We start from the raw sequence: 24,995 nt of genomic DNA on the forward strand, positions 1-24,995 counted from the left end.
GGGACGCATGCACTGGCAACTTCCACGGAGCGAGCCCCGGCCAGCACTTCCCAAGTGGACCCATATGGCACTGGCCACCACAGGGGAAGCGGGCGAGAGTGAGGGACGGAACGTCAACCGGAAGTACCCTCTGACTGGGGCGTCCGGCACCCTTGGCTGCCATGGAGCTCTCTGGGAAATGTAGTTCCAGCTGGTTCCGCTTCCAACGCGGGTTGGAAGGCTTGGCTCTGGTGATCGTTTGGGACCATTAGCCTAAAGCTGAAAGGCTATCCTGGAGGCTCACTTGATAAATTCCTTTGCCCTTGTTATATATATTTATTAAATGCCTACTATACACCGGGCACCATTAGGTGCTGGGGTTGCTATGGTGAACCCAGACCATGCACATGCTCAGAAAGCCCAGTGTTAGAGGGGGAAACTCATCAATCAGATGATCGCACAAACTGCAACTGTAAAACTGTTAAGGAAAAAACTTAGGCAGGAATCACGTGGTGGGAAATGACTAGGGAAGGCTCTACTTGAGAGAAGAAGGTCACAGAGGCGCCTGGGTGTCTCAGTTTTTGAGCATCTGCCTTCAGCTCAGGTCATGATCCCTGGGTCCTGGGAGGGAGCCCCGCATCAGGCTCCCTCCTGCACAGTGGGAGGCCTGCTTGTCTCTCTCCAACTCCCTCTTGCTTGTGTTCCCTCTCTGGCTGTCTCTGTGTCAAATAAATAAAATCTTTAAAAATAAATAAATAAACTGATAACCTCATTAAAAAAAAAAAAAAAGGAGAAAGGAAGGTCAGGGCCTCCTGGGTTTCTCCTGCCAGGACAACCATTTGATGGCAGTAATGATTCCTCAGAGGTGTACCTCACAGCATTTCCCTTAACCCTTAGACACTGGAAGGCAGACTTTGTGATTATTCTCTGGGCCTTCAAGGAAGCCGAGACGCAGTCATTTTCCAAAGCTTGCACAATCGCAGATAGCCGGGCTTTAATCACATACCTTCAACAATGAACCTGAGACTTCCACCCTGTCTCCTCCTACTTCTTAACACACCATGCAGTCCAGCCCCATTTTTTGCATGTGGGAAACATGGATGATGACAATGGCGAACTAATCCAGGAAATGTGCTCAGCAGAGGAGGGCCAGGCACAGAACAAGCCCTTGATTAGTGTTGGACGTTTCCATCACTACTCTAATTGCCTCTCTGTCTACTCTGACTTGTGTGTTACCCCAGCCCCATACTCTCTTCTTTCCGCATTATCCCTATAAGTCACCTCTTCTCTTCCACTTTGTATATGGAATTTTGGTGGGGCTGACCCCAACCACAGCTCCAGGAGTGTGTCTGACAACCAGGCCAGGCCAATCTACTCCCAGCCACAGTGGTTGGTTCAGTTGGTTGATGTGGCTCTTGAGCCACATCAGTAAAATGAAACTTAACCTCTAAGAGGAATGTGAAACTGTTAGCCAAGTTCCCTTTTGTTCCAGAGTGTTCAGGGTGACAGTAGTTCCCCTTCTTGTAATTTTCTGGGCAGCCTAGCCTGCAAGTGTGGGACCATTCTGCCCACTTTGGGTGCTACCCCTCTTCCACTGAAGGGGTCTTCTAGAATGGGAACAGCACAGGCAGTAATGTTGTCAGGCCAGCTACCCTCTGTGCCAGTAATCTGAGCTATTTTAATCACTAACGCTTTACTCACAGAAGGCTCAAGGCAGGAGGATGTGTAGACCCAATTCTCTTAAGTCTCCTTCTCTGTTGTATTAGCTCAGCACAATTCTATTTGAAATGCATGGAGTGCCTGGATGGCTCAGTTGGTTGGGCATCTACCTTCGGCTTGGGTCTTGATCCCAGGGTCCTGTGATTGAGCCCCACACTGGGCTCTCTGCCCAGCGGGGGCCTGCTTCTCCCTCTCCCGCTGCCTGCTACTTTGCCTGCTTGTGTTCTTTCTCTGCATCAAATGAATAAGTAAAATCTTTAAAAAAAAAAAAAAGAAAGAAAGAAAAGAAATGCATGGGGCACCTGGGTGGCTCAGTGGGTTAAAGCCTCTGCCTTCGGCTCAGGTCATGATCCCAGGCTCCTGGGATCAAGCCCCACATAGGGCTCTCTGCTTGGCAGGGAGCCTGCTTCCCCCCCACCCCTTCTCTCTGCCTGCCTCTCTGCCTACTTGTGATCTCTGCCTGTCAAGTGAATAAAATCTTTAAAAAAAAAAAAATGAAATGCAAACCACATTTACCGCACTTCCTTCAAATTGCTATAAGCCTATAGCAATTGTGCCTCTTCGCTAAATTATTCCTTCCAAGCAATAGAACACCATAACATTTTTATCCTGAGAACTATCTTACTCAAACTTTTTGCTAAATTCCTTACAGCTTTTCTGGGCTGCTGTTAAGCCTCTTGCCTACTTGTAAATGACCGCACCAATGCCTATTCCCTTTCCTCCTGTCAGTCCTGTAGCTGTATCCAAAGCATAAAATTGACAGAGACATAGAAATTTCATTCTTTAAATGCACAGTTTTAAGCATTTGCCATGTGTCCTTCCCTGCCCCCCCAGAGACATTAGACCACTAGTTGTGTAATTACTACTTAGCTTTATAATGGTAGGTAGTGATGGGGCGGATGGTGTTCCAGGTAAAAGGAAAAGTATGTTCACACTTCCTGAGGAAGTAAAGAGCTTGGTACATTTAATGAACTGAAAGAAAGATAGTACAGCTGGAGAGAGAGAATAAAGAAAGTAGCTGGGGTTGGCAGGGAAGTAACAGTTTGGAAAGTTCTGTTGAATGTTTTGGATGTTATCCTAAGGACAACGGGAAGCCAGTGGATTTTGTCAAGTTGGATGGTGACATGATTAGACGTGTTGGCTATGCTGGCAGAGAACAAGAGTGATGTGCGAGGTTAGAGGACTATTTAAGTCAACCCCAGTGAGTACTGTTAAAGGTGGTGACAGTGGAGACACAGAGAACCAGTCAGGTCTGAGAGAGAGAGATCTAAGGCCACAGGACTTGAGGGAATGGATAAGCAGAGGAAGAGGGAGTTGTGTTGGTAGCATGAGCAATTGTGTGTATGTGGCGCCACATACTGGAGGCAAACAAATCAAGGGCTAAAAGTTTAAGTTCAACGTAGGGTATGTTCTGATGCCTTAGGCATCCAAAGGAAGATGTCTCATGGACACTTGAATATAGGGATCTGGAATGCAGGGAGAGAAGGAATCTGGGCGAGACATGAAGTGAGGTCTTTGTAGTCACGGAAGTGGCGAAGCTCATTCGGGGGGACCCTGTACTCAGGCGAGCCCAGGATACAGTAAGCCACAGAATCATCTGTGAATTCGGGCGTGAGGCACACAGGCCAACGAGGAGACAGGCGCTAGTTCTGGAGCACACTCTACCCGACAAGTCGGAACCAAAGTGTCTCTTTCAACAAGCCAAAGGTACACAAACTGGACGAGCCAGCAACTTCGCACTGCCAAAGTGGACTTCGTGCTGCGGAGGTAGCACGGACTCCTCCTGCCCTTGGTGCTTGATCTGTGCCTAGACTCGGGGGACGGAGATTGCTCTGGCCCCCAACAGCCATACTTGTGCTGCAGAGGGCAAGACCGAAGGGACCCGTCACCAAATGCTCTCGGCCCAAAGCCCAGTTTTTGTAGGGAGGGCCCCGCGGTGGGTGCCAGGGATAGGCTGGGAACCCGGGTGAGGCGCCCACAGTGTTCCAGGAGACCTGGGAGGGCACAGCCGCGTTGCCCTAAGAGGTCGCCGGAAGTGAGCGCATCACTTCCGGTTCCCAGCCCTTTGGGTCGCTCTAGCGCATCTCATCTCGCTGGCATTCGGACCGGTCTGCACGGGTCGTTGCTGAAGGCAAGCCGCCGGGGCGTTCCGTGGCCGTGCAGAACGTTCTGGGGGCCGTTTGGCACACTGCCGGCTTCCACCCCCAGCTCTGGGCGAGGAGCACGCAGGCCTTTGCCACCCTCTATGGCTGCAGGTGCCACAACCCCGCCCCCCATACCACGCACGGAGCCGGGGCTGGAGGGGACTTCGAAGTCTGGGGCTGCCTCACGGGGTTGCGCTGGAACTTTCTTCGGCGTTCCGGGGAGCTAAAGATTTCTATCTGTGTTAGGAAATGGCTCGAGGTCATGCATTCACTCTCCAAACCCACAGTTCCCACCCGTCTTCAAATTCGCTGCCATCCAAAACCACTGGTGTGTGGAAGAGCGAGTGCGCTTAGTTTCCTTCCTCAGAGAGGGGCAGGTATTGGATGCCGTGCCGCACATCAGATAGACTTAATCACAGCCTAGTGAGAGCGTGCGTTCTAGAACTAAGTGATGAGAACACACCGAAATAGGTAAAACATTAGACAGTACAAGTGCACGTAACAGACATACTTGGGAGGTATCCAAGCGAAATATGCAAGGAGGGATATCAAAGAATAAAAGACCAAAAAAAAAAAAAAAAGGCAGTCAAATGGGCATGAAAAGATGGATAATGATCCTCCTGACATCAGATCAATAAGCTTTTTCAATCTACAAAACTAAAGCAGATGAATATACATACTTTAAATGAAGATCATTGTTACTTTTTTAACAGGTGGTCAAAACAAAAACACTTTACTACCAAAATCCTGTACAGATAACTAGTACAATGAACCATTAGTCAAAATAGACTAATTAGATGAACTATAATCTGCTTTGTGCGCATACTAAGTAAATTGGCAGATCACTTGGAGCAAAAGATGCAGTATCAGATTGTGTAACATGCTGCAGTCTTCAGAACAATGCCACCTGATTCTATGGGACCTCAGAAGTCGAAGACTCAAAACACCAACATTTACTGTGAAATGTCACTTGTTTTCACTCCCTGTATCCTGCGTTAGTCATTTTCTGTGTTAAATGGGGAGATGTGAATAGGCTATTAACTACTGCAACAAAGCTCTAAACAAAACTATATTGAATCCAACTCCTTCCAGATTAACTAAATCACACAATTTCTTTAGTTATAAAATATGAACTGTTGACATTTGAAATCTACTGAAATAATGCTGTTTTTATCAATGATGGCTTGTTAATACACCCTGGTATTCAGGCAACCACATTAAGGACTTGTTTGATACACATCTTCATCTGTGCACCAACAACGGAAACTGCATTTGTTCAAGAGTTAATTTCCTTAGTACAAAGTTCTCACCCTGCATAGTATATCAGCAGCCATGCTGCAAAAGATAGTAAGCCAATCATTCATAACAATGAACTGTGTTTCTCATCCTTATATTAATTTTTATCCAGTATTTCGTAACGCTAACATACTGGGCTAATATCTTCAAGTTAATAACAAACTGTGAAATCTAGCTCCATCAGTCAACATTGTAAACAGAAAGATGAAAAAGCCATCATTATAAAAACAGCATGGATCTCATTGGTGGACTGACTCCTTCCTCCAACTTTTTGGGCTCAGAGCAGCTTGAATTACATCCAGCAAATATAATTAGGTGAAGTGTACAATAAGGCAACAACTGAAAATATGCTTCTTTTACAGTAACTGACACTCAAGTTTTTTTTTAATTTTTAATTTTTTTCGGCGTACCAGTCATTAGCAATGATTATTCCACCAAAAAGTTATCTTAATTACACTCAAGTGTATGTTAATGTTTTTATAGAAGTGCTATTTTTCTAATATCTTTAAGGAGGTTTGGCATAATCTTACAAAATCAGAAGAATAAAGAAAAATGTAAAACCTGAATTGAATTGTGAAGGAAGCCTCATCTGAGAGGGTGACTTCACATATTGAGGTGCAGAACAGCATTTAAGGCATAAATTCTCACCTTCCCCCATACTGTTGTAGGAGCAAAGAAAAGCATGACAGCTTCCATCTTTTATGTCAGCCCCATTCTGTCCGCTTACCTTCTAGGACAGCCTTCTCTACTTTTGCAGCAACTGCACGAGTAGGGGCCACATTCCCAGTTTCATTCCCCAACCTGTAACTCTGTTCAGCCACCAAAAGCAGAAGCAGGAGAGTTGGTGGACAGTGCTTTCTGGCATTTAGCAAAGATCATTATATCCCAAAGTTGGCTGATAAGAAATTTAACTGGAGACCATCTTTCTACACAATTCTAAGTCCCCAGAGATCTGCCGAAGAACAACCTACAGATGACCTCACTTTTTAATTTAAGACCCTAAAGCCCTAGCAGACTGGCGTCTCATATTGAGTGGAGACATCAGAGTCTAGTATGACCTTGACATTCAGAGTACAGGGTCTCAGCAGTGGATCTGCAAACAAGAAACAAGAATAACAAAAAGGGGGATAGGAGTGGGTGAGCTGGGTTAGTCTCCATTTCCCTTACTCACCAGGACTATTTTCTTGCCTCTCAGCAGTGGTAAGAGCTTACAGCAGTAGCCAGCATGTCTTTGTATACTCAGTTCCCAACATGCAATTCCACAGAAAGACCATACCTTGCAGGTACTGCTCTCCTAAAGAGCCCTGTTTCTGCTTGAGAGCTTTCCCAGCAGTGATCCCGTTCTAGTCAGTGCTGGACTTCCATACTGTTTCGGTAGAATTAAGACCATTCTCACATCCTGTTCAAAAGTCCATTAGAAACTAGTTTTGCTGATAGGCACACAATTTTGCTGTAAAGAGAAATTGTGTACGAATGTATATTTGCACAATTCCCTGATTCTTTAACATTAGTGACCATTCCGTTCAACCATATTTTGCTCTTCTATTTATATGTAACAGCAGGTATCTAAAGACCTATATATTTTCAAGTAGTTTGGTTAAACTCTAATAGTTTTCTGTATATATTTTTCTTTGGCGATCAGGAGGAATTTTTTTTTTCATCAAAATCCAACTAAAACCCTAAGGACTGTATTCTGTAAAGTTGGCAATCTCTGATCGGATCGTAGGGATGGGAGATTGAACTGGGAGTCTTGGGGAATCTTTCTGTTGTTGCTTTATTACCATACACGTTAAGTCAGGCTTGGGATAAAGCACAAAGGCAATGAAAGGGTTCTAGGATGCGTGTGCACAGGGAAGCCTCCATGATGACCATCCTCACCCACCCATCTCAGCCTTCCTGGCTGCTTGCGGACCTAACACAAATGCAGACACATAACAGGATTGAAGAATGCACAACCTTCAGCATCACAGAGACCCAAGGTTAAATGCCAGCTTCAGCACATTGCTATTTTTTGTCTTCGGCAAGATACTGTCTTTACCTCTGTGGGCTTCAGTTTCCTCGTTTATGAAACAAGGATAGCCCTTTCTCTGTCACATTTACCCTGAAGATTAAATTAGATAATACATGTGAAGCATCTAGCATGTTCACTGAACAATAATTACTCTTATTCGTAGAAAGGCAGGTAATGTGCTCTGGTAGCAACTTGGAGGTAACTTCTTCCAGAGAGGAGCAAGAATGTTTCCCTAGGTCAAGTCCAGGCACCAGAAAAGGCTATGGGCAGACTGCCAAAATTCCTTGCAAATGTGTCACAAAGGCCAGTGGCATCATATGTGAGAATGGAACTCCACGAATACTAATAGCCATTATGACACCAACTTGTCCACTTAATTTGGGAACCTTTCACAGTAGGTGTAAAAGCTTCTAAACTACATCAGAAAATCATGTATGAAATATCATTTCTTACAAATGTTACATTTAGTTAAGACCCAAAAAGCATAAGACAGATATAGACAAATTACTTTCCTAGATACTAGGTCTGCAGAACTGGCAAAAAAAAAGAAAGAAAGAAAGAAAGAAAGAAAGAGAAAAGAAAAGAAAAGGGAAAGTCTCCTTCTTCTAAAACTTACTTAGAAACTGTGTAACAAAAGTAAAGAACATCTAGGAACACTTTCGTTTTAATGAAAACTGAATTAAAAAGAAATCCTTATCATTCTCTGACTCATATAAATAGAATGTGTACAGGGAACGAGTTACTGAGTTAAAATCCTGGCTTCACGCACTAGCTGACATTGACTGCTTCCTCAGCTATAAAACAGAAGTCATAATGCCTAAAGCAAGTTGTGGTGGGTACTAAGTGACACGGGATGCATGTAAAATGCCTGGCACATAAAGGGTAACTGGTCCCCAGTTTTCAATCCAGATACTAAGAAGCACAGCATTAATGAAAACTCGCTAGATTTACGTGGTGGTTTTCGTATGGGTTTGCTGATGAACAGTGAGATGCATATACAACCTGAAACCTTTCCCACATGTGCTACATTTAAAAGGTTCCTCTCCCATGTGGCTCTTCTGGTGACATGCAAGCTCTGAATCCAGAATAAAACTTTTTGCACATGTTTTGCATTTATGGGGCTTTTCCCCTCTATGAATGCTCTGATGGGAAATGAGCTCGGAAACACGAAGGAAGGTCTTCGCACACTCAGGACATTTTAAGGGTTTGAATTTTGAGAACAAAAGTAGATTCTCCCCACAGTCACTGCAGTGTTCAGAGTCATCCTCATGACCCTGCTCGGGCAGAAAAAGGTGTGAGGGCTGCCCGAAACACTTCACACACCGAGGGCACCGGTACTGGGTGGCTGACATGTGCGTTTTCTCGCGCAAACCCAGATTTGTGTTCTGACCAAAATATTTACCGCAGTTGGTACATTCATAAGTTTTAGCAGTGTGGATTTTCTGATGCTGTGACAATCCTGGGAGCCACGTAAAACCTCTTCCACATATGCTACATGTGTGGGGTTTCTCCTTTACGTGGATATTCCTGTGCCGAGACAGATGTGAGTGCTGGCGGAAGCTGCTGCCACACTCAGCACACTTATAAGGCTTCTCACCAGTATGGATCCTCCTGTGTGTCCTCAGATTGGCTCTATGATTGAAAATCTTCCCACAGTCACCACATTTATACTTTTTGTCCCCTGAATGAATTTTCTGATGCAAAACAAGGTATGAATTATCACTGAAGCTTTCATCACATTCAGGACACTTGTACAAATTTTTGGCTTCTTCCCCAGGAAATTCAAGAATTTCAGAAAGTGCTCTGGTTCCTAAACATTGAGATAGTTCTAGTAATGGGGTTTGGTTTTCAATGGTAACTAATAGGCTTATGAGCCTTTTCTTGCAAGCAGGAGCTCCACCTGATACTTTCCTTTCTGGGTCTCCAACTCCAGTCTCGGATTTTTCTGGGTAATAGACAAGGGGCACAGTGATAGAGGAGTTTTCTGTGGCAAGTTCTTCAAATCCCGTAGACTCTAGATTCAACCGTTGAGAAGTCTCAGTCTTGCCTTCCCCTCCTGCTGATAAAACAAAGCAAAACATAGACAACACCCTCAAGTGGTACTGCGGAAAGAGCAAGCTACTTACACAAGGACCAAGAACCCACAGAGGGCTTATCCTAGACCCCAGACACTCGTACTAAACAAAATGAGGCCGGCAGGCTCCACTGACTTCCCAGAGGATAGAGTTGTTGGTGATCCTCTGAGGGGAGGAAGGGAAAAGAGGTATAACTGAATTAGGGTCTAGTAGGATGGGAACTAAGGGCAATCTTGGTAGATGCTGTCCAGGGGAGGTTTCCGATTAATGCCCTGAGTCTCAAGAACTTTTCATCATTTACGCAATCTCAAGTGACGGCTGAGCAACCATAACTGGAGTAAAGACAGGGATTCCTATTAGGGAGAGAAAGAGAGCAAGTGCGTATTTTTCTATCTAGCAGAGAAACAACATGGTTATTAGAAATAGTTTTATTGTCACCAGGAGAGTTCTTCAAAATTTCTTTACCTCTCCTGGAGGAAAGATCAAGGTAGAGCTGCCGTGCATACAGCAGCCAAAGATAAGTGGTCTCACTGCTAGGATGGCTGACAGAACTTGAGCTGCCAAAAAAACTTTCTTCCTTAATATTTTTCAAAATATTCTTGATTTGTAAAGCCAACATATCAATATAAAAGGGGTCTTTTCCTTCCAGAGAAACAGCCCTATGATTGCCGTTGCACACTGCCTGGGATGGATTTCTGGGCTGCAGTGCAGTGTGGGAATCCAAATGACACCCTGTGGTTTTGCTGTTTTGAGGAGACCAAATTCAGGGATGCCAGGATGGCTAGAATTTCACAAAAAAATACTGCAGAAGAGGCAGGTGCCCAGGCAGGGCTGGAGACATCTAGGTAGGGCAGAGTATTAAGACTTGGGCAGAGTATTATTCTGTAAGTGCACATGAGTACCCCAGACTGGGAAAAGAGCCATCAGAAAGGAACACAGAACAATCTTCAGAGTTCACACTACATACATAGTTCAATAGTTCATGTTCCTGACAGCCAAGATGGAACACACAAGCTATCAGGCTCTATCTTCAGAAAGACATTGCCTTAGCAGCAGGTCATATGGGCCCTAGCCTGAAGGCTGCTCAGAACACAGCCTAACAAAGCAAAAAAGCAAGCCATGAAAGGATCATACCAATCCCAAGTAACTTAAATACAAAGTACAAAAAATAGTTTTAAAAGTACAACAAAAGCCAACATCCAGCAACAGAATACTGACAATGTCCAGCATCCAATCAAAAATTACCAGACATGTAGAGAAGCAGAGGCTATGACCCATAACTAGGAGCAAAATCAATGAACAGAAACAGACCCAGAAATAACACAGATGATGAAACTAGTAGAAACAATGTTAGAATAGCTATAACTATACTTCTTAGGTTCAACAAGGTAGAGGGAAACATGAACATGATGAAGAGAGAGGTGGAAAATATGAAACACGAGTTAGGATATAGTTCCAAGAGTCAACCCTAATCAGAGACAAACTCTACTCAGGTATGGGAACATTTCTGCATGTAGTTCCCCTTATGTGAGAATGGCATAGCACCCCCTTAAGAGTAAATTAATTTCGAATCTTTAGTAGATAATAGTAACCTATACTCATTAAGTTTTGCAAGTAAAACTGTGAATTGACTTTTTTTTTTTAAGATTTTGTTCATTTACTTGACAGATGGAGATCACACAGGCCAGAGAGGCAAGCGGGGCGGGGGGTGGGGGGTGGGAGAGTGGGGGGGGCAGGGAAGCAGGCTCCCTGCTGAGCAGAGAGCCTGATGCAGGGCTCGACCCCAGGTCCCTGAGATAATGACCTGAGCTGAAGGCAGAGGTTCAACCCACTGAGCCACCCAGGGGCCCCTGTGAATTGACTTTAACAAATATTTGGGAAGATTACTGGGTACTGTCATGTCTCGTGTAAAACCACAGTCACTGTACTAGATAGGATTTTTTAAGAAAACATCACATTCTCCGAATACCACACTGTCATGCAAGCTCTTGTCATATCCACACAGATCAGACAGAGGTAGGTCCCACACGCCCATACCAACATGTGAATGAGACATGGAATCCTGTTCCTAGAACTGACTGAAGTTTGGAAATGCAGGAAAACCAGCTGCCTTACCCATCAAGACCATATCCTTGAAACACTCCTGGGTAGTGTCTCTGCTGAGGGACCTCTGGGCAGGGTGCAGACTCACATACTCCTCTTGAGAAAAATACACAGCCAGATCCTCAAACAGCATTGGCCCCTGAAACAACATGAGAGCCCATCTCAGGGCAGGAGGACCCCAAGGCGACCCCCTCAGTTTAGGGACTGACAAGCGCTACAAACATCAGAACCAAGAGAGGAAGGGGCTTGGTGTAAAAGGTTCATGAGTGCTGCGGATGGTGTTTATAAATAAATGGGTCCTAAGTGTGGTGGTGGAAACTAGGAAGGAGTAAAAATGGACATAATTTCTGAAGCAGTGTTATAGGGGCCAAGACAGTAAACTGTAAGGAGTTCTAGAAGAGACTTCTAGAAAAGATGAGGGAACTCTCAGGGAGGGAAACCATTAGGTACAGATGCTCTAAGGGAAAGAAAACTGAGCAGCCCAGGAAGAATCATGAAAAGGGACAGGGGTTCCAGTGTTCTCCCAACATCCTTTTGCTTCCTAGTCTCTCTCCTCCTTGCAAGTGACGCTCACTGCTAAGCTCTCTTTGGAATCAAATCCAGGCCTAGTCCTCCTTCCCTTAGTTTATCCGTCTTCTAAAGTAACAGTACCTCGACGCGATTACGAATCATCTGGGGCTTTCGTTTCTGTGTTTATCCAAAAGGTGTGGGATATGCCTAGAAATCTGCAAGTTTTAGCAGTATTCCAGAAAGCCACTTTGAGGAACTCTGGTAGCCTTCTCCAACGGGCCCTACTTCCAGTTAGTGGTTCTGAAAGGAAGAATGTGATAGGCCATTTCTCCCAAGTGCCTGGTCCAGGGACAAAGACAGCTTCATCGAAGAGCTCTTTGGGCATCGGGAGCCCTCCCACCGAGACGGGCATTCCTAGCCCTCTTCCGAGGGAGAGGGCAGGCAGAGGAGGAGTAGCGACAGGAACTGGGACCCCGAGAAGGAACCTGTTCTTACCTGGGCCCCCGTTGTCGGAAGCGTGGACGCCATCTCAGGGGCAGGTAGTGCCTTCCTCAAGTGCCACACTGACTTCGAGACAGATCTAGGAGGGGAGAGAATATTTCTCAGAGGAGCCAGGTTGGCTGCAAAGCCCCTCCGTGCACTCTCAAGGCTTCCTCGCTTTCCCAACCCCTTTAATACCTGAGCCGAAGGCTCCTATCCGCAGCCCAGCCTCGGCGGGGCCGACTCCTGGGCCGACCAGGTCCCACCTACCGCTCCAAGACTAGTGATGTTAGAAAGTCTCCCGCTACCCGGTCAGAAGGAGCAGAGGGCGACGCCCGACTGGCACTTTAGACCGAGAGCCACAACCACTGCGAGTCTCCCACGCTCCTCTATGCTGGAGCTGCCGGGAAAGCAGCCGGAAACGGCCCGCCCCCTTGCTGTCATTAAACTCTGCCCTGTGACTGGCCAGAGCTCCTCCGAAGGGGGCAGTCCTTTTTGTGTGTTGACCAATCGAGTCCGTTAACGGAGGACCGATGCCTCAAGGGCATGCTGGGAGATGTAGTTTTCCTTCTGTCTCCCGAAGTAAGTATGTCCGGTTCCGCTGCCGGCGTTTCCCGGGTGAGCTGCGGGCAGCTGAGTGAATCGGTAGAGTGTGATGAGGTAGGGTGACCTCGGAGCGACGTAATGTTTAGGGGAAATTGGAAAGTAAGAAGACAGGGAGACTCCGAGCCCGAAGGACTATTTGGCAACGAAATGTGGTTTCGGGCGGCAGTGCCTTATGGGCCCAAAATGTGGGTCCGGCTGGGTGAGTGAGGTGAGTGGCCAGGAGTGCAAGTCCTAGTTTTGGCCTGAGCAATCAAGTCCGCTGTTCTGGGCGGACTGCGGGGCCGTGGAGTGAAAAGGGGTGTCTACTGCGTGGACAGAGTTCAGATCAGCTTTGACTAGGTTGCTAGGCTCTGATCCAAAGCATTTTAGGGGAGTTGTGCCCCGCGGCTGTGGCCGAGCTGAGACAAATGAGGCTCAGAGCCACAGCGGATTTCTAGCGGACGTAGAGCCTTTGACTTGCTCTGCGAGGCGTGAGCAATACCTCATATGCGGCCGGTCCTATTTCCACATATTTTATACTTCATTGGCCCTGGGTGCCGTGGTGTAGGGATTTGGAATTTAAAATTGAGCTCCTTCTCAAGCTTTGCCACTGATTGCTTGGGTCATCTTGGCCGATATACGACTTTGCTTTCCTAAGCTGCAAACAGTTCCAAGTGCTTCTCCTCGGAGGGTAGTTTCAAATAAGTTGTCAGTTTACAAAGGTGCCACTTTACAAAGATGAAAAAGCAAGGCTAATATGTACGTTAATAGAAAATACTGGGTAAATCTCAATGTATTTTCTTATTCTAGGAACACGTTCCTGTATCTAAAAGGTTACTCAAGGTTGCATGGTTATTGAAACAATATTTTCAGAACTGATAAAATAAGTAGTGGGAAATGGTGGACTATCCGATGGGACAGTTTCACTGTCCCATCACCCAGAAAACCCTACAAAACTATGTTCAAAAGTAGCGCAGGGGGGCACCTGGGTGGCTCAGTGGGTTAAGCCTCTGCCTTCAGCCCAGGTCATGATCCCAGGGTCCTGGGATCGAGCCCCACGTCGGGCTCTCTGTTCAGCAGGGAGCCTGCTTCCCTTCCTCTCTCTCTCTCTACCTGCCTCTCTGCCTCCTTGTGATCTCTGTCTGTCAAATAAATAAAATCTTTAAAAAAAAAAAAAAGTAGCGCAGGTGCAGATTGGTTAGTTCAGTGGCTCGGTGACACACTCAAGGTCCCAGTGCTTCGGTATTTCTCCTCTGCCATCCTTAGCATATCGGTGAAAGTGACAGTGGAATCCACATAATACATGCGGATGTGCATTGTGACAGATACCCATCCTAAACCGGTCATTATCAAAGATAAAAAGACTATACCTACCATGATTGGTTTTGACCAACCACAGTTCACCCCCCAGCACTGGGGGAAGGACCCAGCCTCTCCTGGCCAATTACCTGCACAAAATCAGGGCTCTGTCGGAAAAGAAAAGGAAGTAGAACAGATGTCAAATAGGTAACTAAGATCATCTGCCACAAGGGACATCTCCTGCCAGCAAAGAGCTAGGCCTTCTGAGAACGGGTCCCAAAAGAGGTATTGGGGGGAGGGGGCGGGGAAAGGTGGTAAAAGGACTGGTGGAAGAATAAGGAAAAATTTCCCCACAGGCTAGACCGTCCAAAGCATAAATGTTGAAGAAAAGCTAACAGCCTGGTACATAGAGGTCTAAACTGAAAGCACATTCATCTTTGACTCATGGTAGTGCTCAAGTAGTCATGTTACCCCCCACTTTTGTGCTTATATTTAATGTTATTTTTATGTCAAGGATATCTCATTTAAGGCTCACATGCTCCTGATTTTGATTTTTGACTCTTTCACCAAGAACAAAAGGCTCTTGTGTCTTTTTCCTCCAAACTTTGGTCTCATAACAAGGAGAGAAACACAGTTTCCACTGACCAGAAGTGAAGCTTGTGGTGTTAACTCAATGGATAATCAGAGAGAGAAGGTTATCTCTGAAACAGGAAAGGAAACTAAATCTTCCCTAGACCCTGTAAGTACTGAAGTTAAGCAAGTACATGAAGAAGGGGGCTTGAGAGATGGATCTTGCTTAAAGTAAAGAGATGAGATACAGAGCCCAAGACCCAAGATTGAAAGGATAAGACTGAATTATATGCCCAAATTGGATTTTTAAAAATCAGAGATGCTTGATGATATATCCATTATATGTTCAAGTAACAGATTTTTTTAAAAGATTTTATTTATGAGAGAGAGAGAGAGAGAGAGAGAGAGATGCGTGGGGTGCCCCTCCAGTAACAGATTTTAATTGTCAAAACTCAAAAATCCTGGGGTGCATGGAGACTGCTTAAGAGTCTCTCTCTCCCTCTGCCCCTCTCCTCCCTGTCCCCCCAACCCCGTTCACTTACACACTCTCTAAAAAATAACAAAAACAAAACCAAAAGACCTCAAAAATCCTTCTGGCACAACCTTCTGATAATCTTCTTCATTTCAGCCTTTAAAATATCATAATAATCTGTATGTATTAAAATTCTTTTGTAGCCAAAGATCTGTTGTCTCTCTGGAGATCACATTATCTTTTTAAAAATGAAATATAGGGGCGCCTGGGTGGCTCAGTGGGTTGAGCCGCTGCCTTCGGCTCAGGTCATGATCTCAGGGTCCTGGGATCGAGTCCCTCGTTGGACTCTCTGCTCAGCAGGGAGCCTGCTTCCTCCTCTCTCTCTGCCTGCTTCTCTGCCTACTTGTGATCTCTCGCTATCAAATAAATAAATAAAATATTTAAAATAAAAAAAATTAAAAAATTAAAAAAAGAAAAATAACAGGTGTTTTTTTTTAAAGGTTTTGTTTATTTGACAGATCACATGGAGGCGGAGAGAGAGGGGAACAGGCTCCCTGCTGAGCAGAGAGCCCAATGCGGGGCTCGATCCCAGGACCCTGAGATCATGACCTGAGCTGAAGGCAGAGGCTGAACCCACTGAGCCACCATGGTGCCCCCCAAAATAACTTTTTATAGGAGCATCTGGGTGGCTCGGTCCATTAAGCATTCAGCTTGGGTCATGATCCTGGGGTCCTGGGATCAAGCCCCAAGTCGGGGCTCCCTGCTCGGCAAGGGGCCTACTTCCCCCTCTCTCTCTGCCCATCATCCCCCTCATGCTCTCTCACTATCTCTCAGTCTCAAATAAATACAGTCTTTTAAAAAATAATAACATTTTATTATTAGAAAAAGCAGTATATGTGCATTTTAGAAAGTTAGAAAATACAGATATGAAAAAAAACAAAATAAAAGTGCCATATTCTTATCATTCAGAGATTACCATTGTTCCCTTTTAAGTATAGATATTTTCCCTAGTAAGTTTCAGCATAATTTCCAGAACAAATTGCTCTCTAAGTTTGGCGTTTTTAACATTCCCAGACAGTACTGTTTTTCAGGGTCCATTATTTAAAAACAAGTATGTTTCTGGTTATTACGGCCTTTGTATCCTTCGTGAGATATAAATACCAATGAGAAATTGTCAGGGCCATGTCAGAATGTACCAGAAGAGCATAGATAAACAAGATTAGCTTCTTCTCTCAACTTCAGCAAGAGGCTTTTCTCGCAGGAATCCAGAATGCATGTCGGGGCAGTTAGGAAACTGGGCTCATTAGTATCCCGTCTCTAATGAAGGAGTGGGGGTTGCTGGTCATGCCTGCAGGACTTACTGTCACAGCAAGAGGCTGTCACGACTTTGAAGCTAAAATTACCTCTAATTGGGCAGGAATTCCTTCATCAGAGAGACGCTCAAAAAAGAAAGAGAAAGCAAGGAGGAAGAGTGAAAGGGAGGAAGGAGGAAAGAAAAGAAAGAGAAAGAGGAAGGAAGAAGGAAGGGAGGAAGGGAGGTAGGCAGCTAAGGGCTCTAGGTTGTACCTCCAGTATATTCATACTATGGCAACAAAGTGCTTTTCCTCTGTGTCAACTCTAACAGAATTCCTTCTTAGTCACTGAGGCTAGAAATGCTTCCAAAGGAAGATTCTGGACCTACTGATACTCATTGATTATTGCAAATAGAAGCTGTAAGCAGAGACTCCTAGAGGCTGATAAGATCTACAGAGCCTACAGGTTGGTCACAGTGAGGACAGAGAAGGAACAGCGAGTTGGAGAATAGACCAGAAGACTACATGCTCAGACAATTAATTTCCCCCCGAAGGACCCTACAGATTGAGCCTTCAGATATCAGGGGTTTAATGAGACACTTGACCCAGGAGTGAACAAATCAGCATGGAACGGCCAGGAGGGAAGTGATAGACTTGCCTCGTTTTCCCCTGCAGCAGACGGAAAGGCTGTATTGGAGGACCAAGGTGCCGAGCCAGCCCGAGCAGGGAGAGGAGTTGCAGAGAGTGAGTCAAAGCCGGCAGCGTTTTGGTGCAGATGGTGTGCTCACTCACGGTCAGAGGAAACCCACTGAAATGAAACCCTTTTTTTTTTAAGATTTTATTTATTTATTTGACAGACAGAGATCACAAGTAGGCAGAGAGGCAGGCAGAGAGGGAGGAAGGGAAGCAGGCTCCCTATTGAGCAGAGAGCCCGATGCGGGGCTTGATCCCAGGACCCTGGGATCATGACCTGAGCTGAAGGCAGAGGCTTTAACCCACTGAGCCATCCAGGCGCCCCTTAAATGAAACCCATTTTATTAGTCAAGATTTTTTTTTAAGATTTTATTTGTTTATTTGACACAGAGAGAGATCACATGTAGGCAGAGAGGCAGGCAGAGAGTGGGGAAGCAGGCTCCCCGCTGAGCAGAGAGCCTGATGCGGGTCTTGATCCCAGGACCCTGGGATCGTGACCTGAGCCAAAGGCAGACATTTAACCAACTGAGCCACCCAGTTGCTGTAGTCAGTATTTCTTAAATATTAATACTGAATGATAGAGGGTGGATAGTAAAACACATGCTTTTGTCTTGCTGGTAGGTGAGTAAAGGAGCATATATTTTTTTAAAGGTTTTATTTATTTATTTGACAGAGAGAGAGAAAGAGATCACAAGCAGGCAGAGAGGCAGGCAGAGAGAGAGGGGGACGCAGACTTCCCGCTTGGCAGAGAGCCCGACGTGGGGCTTGATCCCAGGACCCCGAGATCATGACCTGGGCCGAAGGCAGTGGCTTAACCCACTGAGCCACCCAGGCGCCCCAAGGAGCATATTTTTTTTTTTAAAGATTTTTTTTTATTTGTTTATTTGACAGACAGAGATTACAAGTAGACAGAGAGGCAGGCAGAGAGAGAGAGAGGGAAGCAGGCTCCCTGCTGAGCAGAGAGCCCGATGCGGGACTCGATGCCAGGACCCTGAGATCATGACCTGAGCCGAAGGCAGCGGCTTAACCCACTGAGCCACCCAGGTGCCCCCAAGGAGCATATTTTTTAATAAAGTCTTTATAAAGCAATTTGTCCCTAGTATACATATCATGAGGTTCAGAACTCTTCATACTATTTGACCTTGTAAATCTAATTGTAAATATCTACCTGTATTAATTTGGCATCCGATTTCATTAACTATACACAGAGACCCAAAACAACATTGGCTTATACAAATAGAAATATATTTTTCTCTCACATTTAATTCAAGCCGGTTTGACAGCTGTGCCCTGGAAAGCTGCCTGGGACCCAGGCTCCTCCTGCTTTGCACTTCCCTACTCGTAGGGTATTTTCTCTCCTGACTCTCAGACTCCCAGTCCAGCATGGCTCACTGCCCTGTCTCAGTCGCAGCTGTCAGGAAGAGGGAAAGGAGGGCATGTCCCTTTCTTTTCAGGGCAGAACTTGGAGGTTGCATGTGCCACTTTGAGTCCCATCCCATTAGCTGGAACTTAGTCACATAGTCAGAGAACCACACCTAACTCAAGGGAGACTAGGAAACAGAAGTTATTCTGGGTAGCCCATGCCCAGTTGAAAAGCAGAAGCTATATCACGATGAGAAGAGGAAAGTAGGGACGTCTGGGTGGTTCAGTCTGTTAAGCATCTGCTTTCAGCTCAGGTCATGATCCCAAGGATTGAGTCCTGCATTCGGCTCCCTGCTCAGTGGGGAGTCTGCTGCTCCCTCTGCCTGCCTCCCTGTGCTTGTGTTCGCTCTCTGGCATATAAATAAATAAAATCCTTTTTTAAATCTTTTTTTTTTTTAAGATTTTATTTATTTATTTGACAGAGAGAGATCACAGTAGGCAGAGGCAGGCAGAGAGAGGGGAAGGGAAGCAGGCCCCTGCCGAGCAGAGAGCCCGATGCGGGACTCGATCCCAGGACCCTGAGATCATGACCTGAGCCGAAGGCAGCGGCTTAACCCACTGAGCCACCCAGGCGCCCTAAAATCCTTTTTTAAAAAGAAGGAGAAGAAGAAGAAATTGGACACTGGGACATCTGGCAGTCAGTGCCATGTTATCCTAAGGAAATGTGTTGAAAATGGAAAATCATGAAGGTATTTATTGCAGAATTATGTATAGTAGAAAAAAGTAGGAATGACCTGAAGTCTAAGAATTTTTCCTCTTTCTCAGGAGGAAATGTCACAGCCAATTAACATGTTATTTTTAAGGAGTTTTACCAAATATGGGGAAGTGCTAACATTAAAAATTATTAAAGCATATCAAACTGTACATAAAATACTATCATTATTAAAAATACACTGAAGAAAGCAATAAGGAGACATGCAAATGCTGAGTGATCATCTTGGGCTGGCGAGCAAAGGGTAATTTTTTCTTCTTTATACTCTTCTATAGGGCGCCTGGGTGGCTCAGTGGGTTAAGCCACTGCCTTCGGCTCAGGTCATGATCTCAGGGTCCTGGGATCGAGTCCCACATCGGGCTCTCTGCTCAGCGGGGGGCCTGCTTCCCTTCCTCTCTATCTGCCTGCTTCTCTGCCTACTTGTGATCTCTGTCTGTCAAATAAATGGATAAAATCTTTAAAAAAAAAAAACCCTTTGGGCAGGGGTTTGTTGCCAAATTGAAATGTGGTCAATTAGAAATACTTTTGGGGGCACTGGGTGGCTTGGTTGAGTGTCTGACTCTTGGTTTTGGCTCACGTCATGATCCCGGGATTGTGGGATTTGGCCCACATTGGGAGTCTCCTTGGGATTCTTTCTCTCCCTCTGCCCCTCCCCCAGCTTTCTCTTTCTAAAATAAATAAATCTTTAAAAAGAATGATATTAACTAACATCCTACGAATTGTCCCTAGGGGCAAAAAAAATAATCTGCAATGTGTACAGGTTTCTCTACAAAGTTGTTAGTTAAAACACTGTTTAGAAGCTGAATGTGTGGGTATTGCAGGGGAAACTGTGATTGCCAGACCCCGCTATCCTCATCCCCAACCCTAGTCCGTCTGTTGACAGAGCAGAGAGTAGGGCCCTAGAGAGGGGGGTATGATCCACAGCTGGAGTAAGAGAGTGGTCCCCAACTTTGTTCCTCTGGCCAGATGAGACACCAGGGACCAGAAAGGAGAAGTGAAATTTTAAATGTCTTCATTTCTGGGGGCACCTAGGTGGCTCATTCCGTTGGGCATCTGCCTTCAGCTCCGGTCATGATCCCAGGGTTCTGGGATCGAGCCCCGCATCGGGCTCCCTGCACAGCGGAGAGCATGCTTCTCCCTCTCCCTCTGCTGTTCCCCTTGCTTGTTCTCCCTCCCTCCCTCTCTGTGTCAAATAAATAATTAGAAAAATAAATGCCTTAATTTCTGGAGAGATCTTGACCTTGGAGATTCATAGAACAGTGAGTATGTATTACTTCCAAAATTAGCAGAGTAAGCTGGGGCTTGGGAAGGGCAGGACCAGCCCGGGTTGATGGGGGCTTGCTGCTCGCCCGGCCGGAGAAGCCTGCTTACCTCCCTGTCTCCAAGGCCGGGAGAGGGTTCTGCATCTGAGGAGGCAGGAGTTGAGGGTTTCCCTTCAAGTGCTCCCTGGAGCCCTGACTCTGCTTGGCAGCTTGGAATGCAGCTGAGCTACCACTGGGGTATAGATTGCTGGCTCTGCTCAAGGGTAGTAGCTCTATTGGCCATGACTAGGCAAGAGAACTATAACGGTACAGCAGAAGAGGCCTTGCAGCCAGAGGGAGGAGGAGCAGACAGAGTGATCGAAACACGCAGCTCCTGATGAAGCAACTGGAGGAGACCGACAACCACACCACCCAAATCACTGAGCCAAGAGACAAGGGGATGACCTTATTATTATCTTTTTATGTGTACCAGAGCCCTGGATTTATGCATTTATTTATTTGTCAGAGAGAGAGAGCGCACACATACTAGCACAAGCAGGCAGAGCAAGAAATAGGCTCCCCGGTGAGCAGGGAGCCGGATGTGGGCCTCTTCGGGACCCTGGGATCATGACGTGAGTGGAAGGCAGACACTTAACCAGCTGAGCCATCCAGACATCTCAAAGGGCTGACCTTAATTGATTAAAGCAATTAGGGACCATTTGGGGTTGGAATGGTTTTTTTTTTAAGAGGGCAACTACCTTGAATAGCCCATGTAGTAACACATAGTAATGTGTGGTACCTCCTTGTCCTGAGGATAAAGGAGATCCTGTATTAGAAGCTTAATGCAGTGCTAGGCAGGTAGTAAGCCCTTGGGAAAACATTTTCTCGTTTGTGTTTAAAAGAGTGTTTTTAAAGTTTGAATGGATATACATGCCCTTCTCAGTTTTGACAGTTCATCTTAAAAGTACTGTGCATAGAACGCTGGAAACAACAGAATGTTGTACCTCTGTCATCACATAGGAAAGGCTTCTCAAACTTTAATGTTTCAGTGCTTCAAACTTCCAATGTTTTTAAGGCTTCTCAAACTGTAAATCAACTAGGGATCCTGTTAAATGTAGGTTCTTAATTAAACGCAAATTTTGATTCAATCTGGCTGAGGCCTGAGGTTCCATAGTTTTAACAAGTTCCCAGGGATACTGATGCTGCTGGACCACAGGCCACACTAAGTAGCAAGGGCATAGGTAGGGTTTCACTTCTGTTACTGGAGGGGTTTATCATTGCACCCATTTTCCATGGATGGAGAAAGAAGAGGAGGAAAGCAAGCAATTTCCTTTTTTTTAAACCTCGTCTCTTTATTTAAAAAAAATTTGGGGCACCTGGGTGGCTTAGTTGGTTGAGCAACTGCCTTTGGCTCCGGTCATGGTCCTGGAGTCCCACATCGGGCTCTCTGCTCACAGGGAGTCTGCTCTCCCTCTGACCTCTCCACTGTCTTGCTCTTTCACTCTCATTCTCTCTCTCAGATAAATAAAATCTTAAAAAAAATTTTTTTTTCAAACCTGGGATGCATGGGTGGCTCAGTTGGTTAAGTGTCTGCCTTCAGCTCAGGTCATGGTCCCAGGGTCCTGGGATCCAGTTGTGCATCGGGCTCCTTGCTTAGTAGGGAGCCTGCTTTTCCCTCTGCCTGCCTCTCCCCCTGCTTGTGCTCACGCCTTCTCTCTCTCTCTCTCAAATAGATATATTTTTAAAATCTTTAAAAATTCCAAACCTGAATTTTTGGAGGAAAAAGGCAGCAAACCCTTATATACCTGTCAACTTAGCTTCACCAACTGGTAACATTAACGCAATTTGCTTTTAAGACACAGAAATTGCCTATGTCACTTTCACTCTTGTCCATTGGTAATAAGTTTGGCATACACCCTCACTTGCTGCAAGGGAGGCTGAGAAATACAGCCTGCCTTAACAGCTATTTGCTTGCTGTAGGGGGAGGGGTTCTGTTACTACAAGAAGATGCGATAAAGCAGGTATTGGAGAAGGAGGAGAAGAAAGATTTGTGGGATGGGGCACCTGGGTGGCTCAGTGGGTTAAGCCGCTGCCTTCGGCTCGGGTCATGATCTCAGGGTCCTGGGATCGAGTCCCGCGTCGGGCTCTCTGCTTGGCGGGGAGCCTGCTTCCTCCTCTCTCTGCCTGCCTCTCTGCCTACTTGTGATCTCTCTCTGCCAAATAAATAAATAAAATCTTTAAAAAAAAAAAAAGATTTGTGGGACAATAGACAATAGACAAATCTGACACATTGACCCCTTAAATCTTGTAACCAGTTGTTCTCTTGGAAGTAGATTCTGGAAAGATCTGAGCTAAAATTGCAGCCCATCTCTGGAAAGTATATAGGACTTAAAAGTGTATTTTACACACCTACCGCATTGTTGACAACTGTTCTGCCCTCATTTATCTTGCTGTACTGTGTGGATCTTTTTAATCAATCTTAATTTTTTTTGCAACAAGTTTAGTTAAAAAAATAATTTAATAATGACACACTAAATATAATTGTGTGGAGTCCTCAGAATGTTACAAATGGGCCCAAACACAGTTCACTACAGCATGTTTGCTTACAATGGCATGTTTGTAGACCTTAAACATGTTGCACTGGGAAGCTGTAAAGAGTATTAGATCTTTTTTCATTTTGTTCAAGTGTTATTCTCAGCTTTCTTTAAAAAACAGGAACTTACAGAAACTGTTACAAAAAGGAAATATACAGGTTGCTTTGTATAAATCAAGATTCCATCCGCCTCTACACATCACATTATGTAGACAGCAATAGTTTTTTCCTTGTTTTGTATTGCCTTGTTACTTTTTTAAAAAAATGTTTTATTTATTTGAGAGAGAGTGAGAGAGAGCGAGCACAAGTGGAAGGTGGGGGAAGGGGCAGAGTGAGGGGAAGAATGCGGGGCTCCGGGCTGAACAGGGAGTTGGAAGTGGGAAGTGGGGCTGGATGGCAGGACCCTGGGATCATGACCCCAATGAAAGGCAGGAAAGGCAGTCGCTTAACTGACTGAGCCATCTAGGCGCCCCATATCACTTTTGATCTGTTTATTCCAGTTACTTTGAAAACTTCTCAACTCTTCACTTTTTCCTTTTCAAAATGTTAAAAAGAATTTGCTTTTAACTTTTCTGAGATAGTGTTATTTTATTTACTTTTATTTGTGATAGTTTATTCTCTTGGATAGGAATTAAATCTTTTTAAGGTGGATCCTTTTAGCCTTCGACTGTAAGCAGATCATTCTTATTCCATCCTTTGGCTGCGTGGACCACTTTTTTGTGAAGGCAAAGCAAAAATTCCTGCTTTAAAGTTACTATCAGATGTTGCTCAACACGGGTTCCCTACTATACAGAACTTGGGTTCGATCTTGTGCTACAGACCCTCCGGCACCTTGAGTGCGACCGACCCCTACCCACTGGCGCGGCGACAGCCCTCCACAGCCTTTGTGCGGAGACAGACTGGCTGAAGGCAGCGTCCACGCCGCCACGCTTCCGGGGCTCGACGCCCGCCAGGCGCCGGGGATAGAAAAGCCCGAGGCCCAGGTCAGCCCAGGCAGGACTGGAGGGCGGGGAGCAATCCCCGTCTTGGAAGCCCCCGCTCTGCGTATGGGGCACTCAGCTGGGCCCTGAAGGGCGCCCACGTCCGGCCGCCGGACCTCAGCGGAGGCCTGCCCGGTCGTAAGATGGCGGCGGCGGCGTCGGGCAGCGGCGGCGGCGTCTCACGTGGGGGCCGGTGGCCAATGGGCTTCCGGCCTGCACCGCCGGCCCGGCGCGGGAGGCGGAAGTGCCGCGGGCCGCCGCCTCCGTCCCGGCTGCGGCCCCTGCCGGTTACATAATTCGTTTCGGGCTCGAGCGGCCCCACTTCTCGGCAGCCTGCGACCCCAGGATGCTTTGAGCCCCACGACGGCGTCCGCTGCCGCCGGCTCCCGTCCGAGGTGAGGTTACCCCGGCCCCGGCCTGCGGTGGGACTGGGGTCGTGAGGGAGAGGGGAGCCGCCCGGACCTGAGCGGGCCCGGGGAGGCGGGGGCCCGAGGGGTGCGGGACGGCTGGGGCGGGACCCACGCTTCTGGGTGCCCAGGCGTGTCCGCGGGGTGACGAGGGGGTCGCGGAGCTCGCGCCGGCGGATGCTGAGGGGGGCGTCCGCGGGGCGAGGACGGACGCGCTTTCCCGCACCCTCTCCCGCCCCTGTGCCCCCTTTGCCTGAGCGCCTCCCGGCCAGGCCCCAAGACGAGTTGGTGGGGGAAATTTGGGACCAGCGGTCAGACTGCCCCTCGTTTCTCTACGGGTCGCCCTCCTGCGGAAGGGCCTGGCCTTTTCACAGGTCAGCGGTTCTCCTGACCTGCCTTTGCTTTGGTACTT

At 46.4% G+C, this 24,995-nt stretch overlaps 3 protein-coding genes across 5 annotated transcripts in view; 2 read left to right on the forward strand and 1 right to left on the reverse strand.

The window, feature by feature from the left end:
• Positions 1 to 24,995, forward strand: part of ZNF174 (zinc finger protein 174) — a 57,626-nt gene that overhangs the window by 16,740 nt on the left and 15,891 nt on the right. The window lies entirely within an intron of this gene.
• On the reverse strand, positions 6,894 to 12,709 carry ZNF597 (zinc finger protein 597). 3 transcript variants are annotated; one of them, XM_044233692.1, is made up of 4 exons: positions 12,588 to 12,709; positions 12,333 to 12,417; positions 11,340 to 11,466; positions 6,894 to 9,208 (listed from the first exon to the last, which is right to left on the reverse strand). In XM_044233692.1, exons 2-4 carry the CDS (start codon positions 12,363 to 12,365, stop codon positions 8,097 to 8,099), a joined length of 1,272 nt encoding a protein of 423 aa, XP_044089627.1. In that variant the 5' UTR covers positions 12,366 to 12,417; positions 12,588 to 12,709; the 3' UTR covers positions 6,894 to 8,096. The 3 variants fall into 3 exon arrangements, with proteins under 3 accessions (XP_044089627.1, XP_044089628.1, XP_044089626.1); XM_044233693.1 differs by having other exon boundaries at positions 6,894 to 9,205; positions 12,516 to 12,709; XM_044233691.1 differs by having other exon boundaries at positions 12,516 to 12,709.
• Positions 24,422 to 24,995, forward strand: part of NAA60 (N-alpha-acetyltransferase 60, NatF catalytic subunit) — a 32,003-nt gene continuing 31,429 nt past the window's right edge. Inside the window, exon 1 of the mRNA XM_044233725.1 lies at positions 24,422 to 24,571. The gene's annotated coding sequence lies outside the window, so the exon portion shown is untranslated. The remainder of the gene's footprint in view (positions 24,572 to 24,995) is intronic.

The sequence above is a fragment of the Neovison vison genome, chromosome 14 (assembly GCF_020171115.1).
Source record: "Neovison vison isolate M4711 chromosome 14, ASM_NN_V1, whole genome shotgun sequence".
NCBI classification, from domain to species: Eukaryota; Metazoa; Chordata; class Mammalia; order Carnivora; family Mustelidae; genus Neogale; species Neogale vison.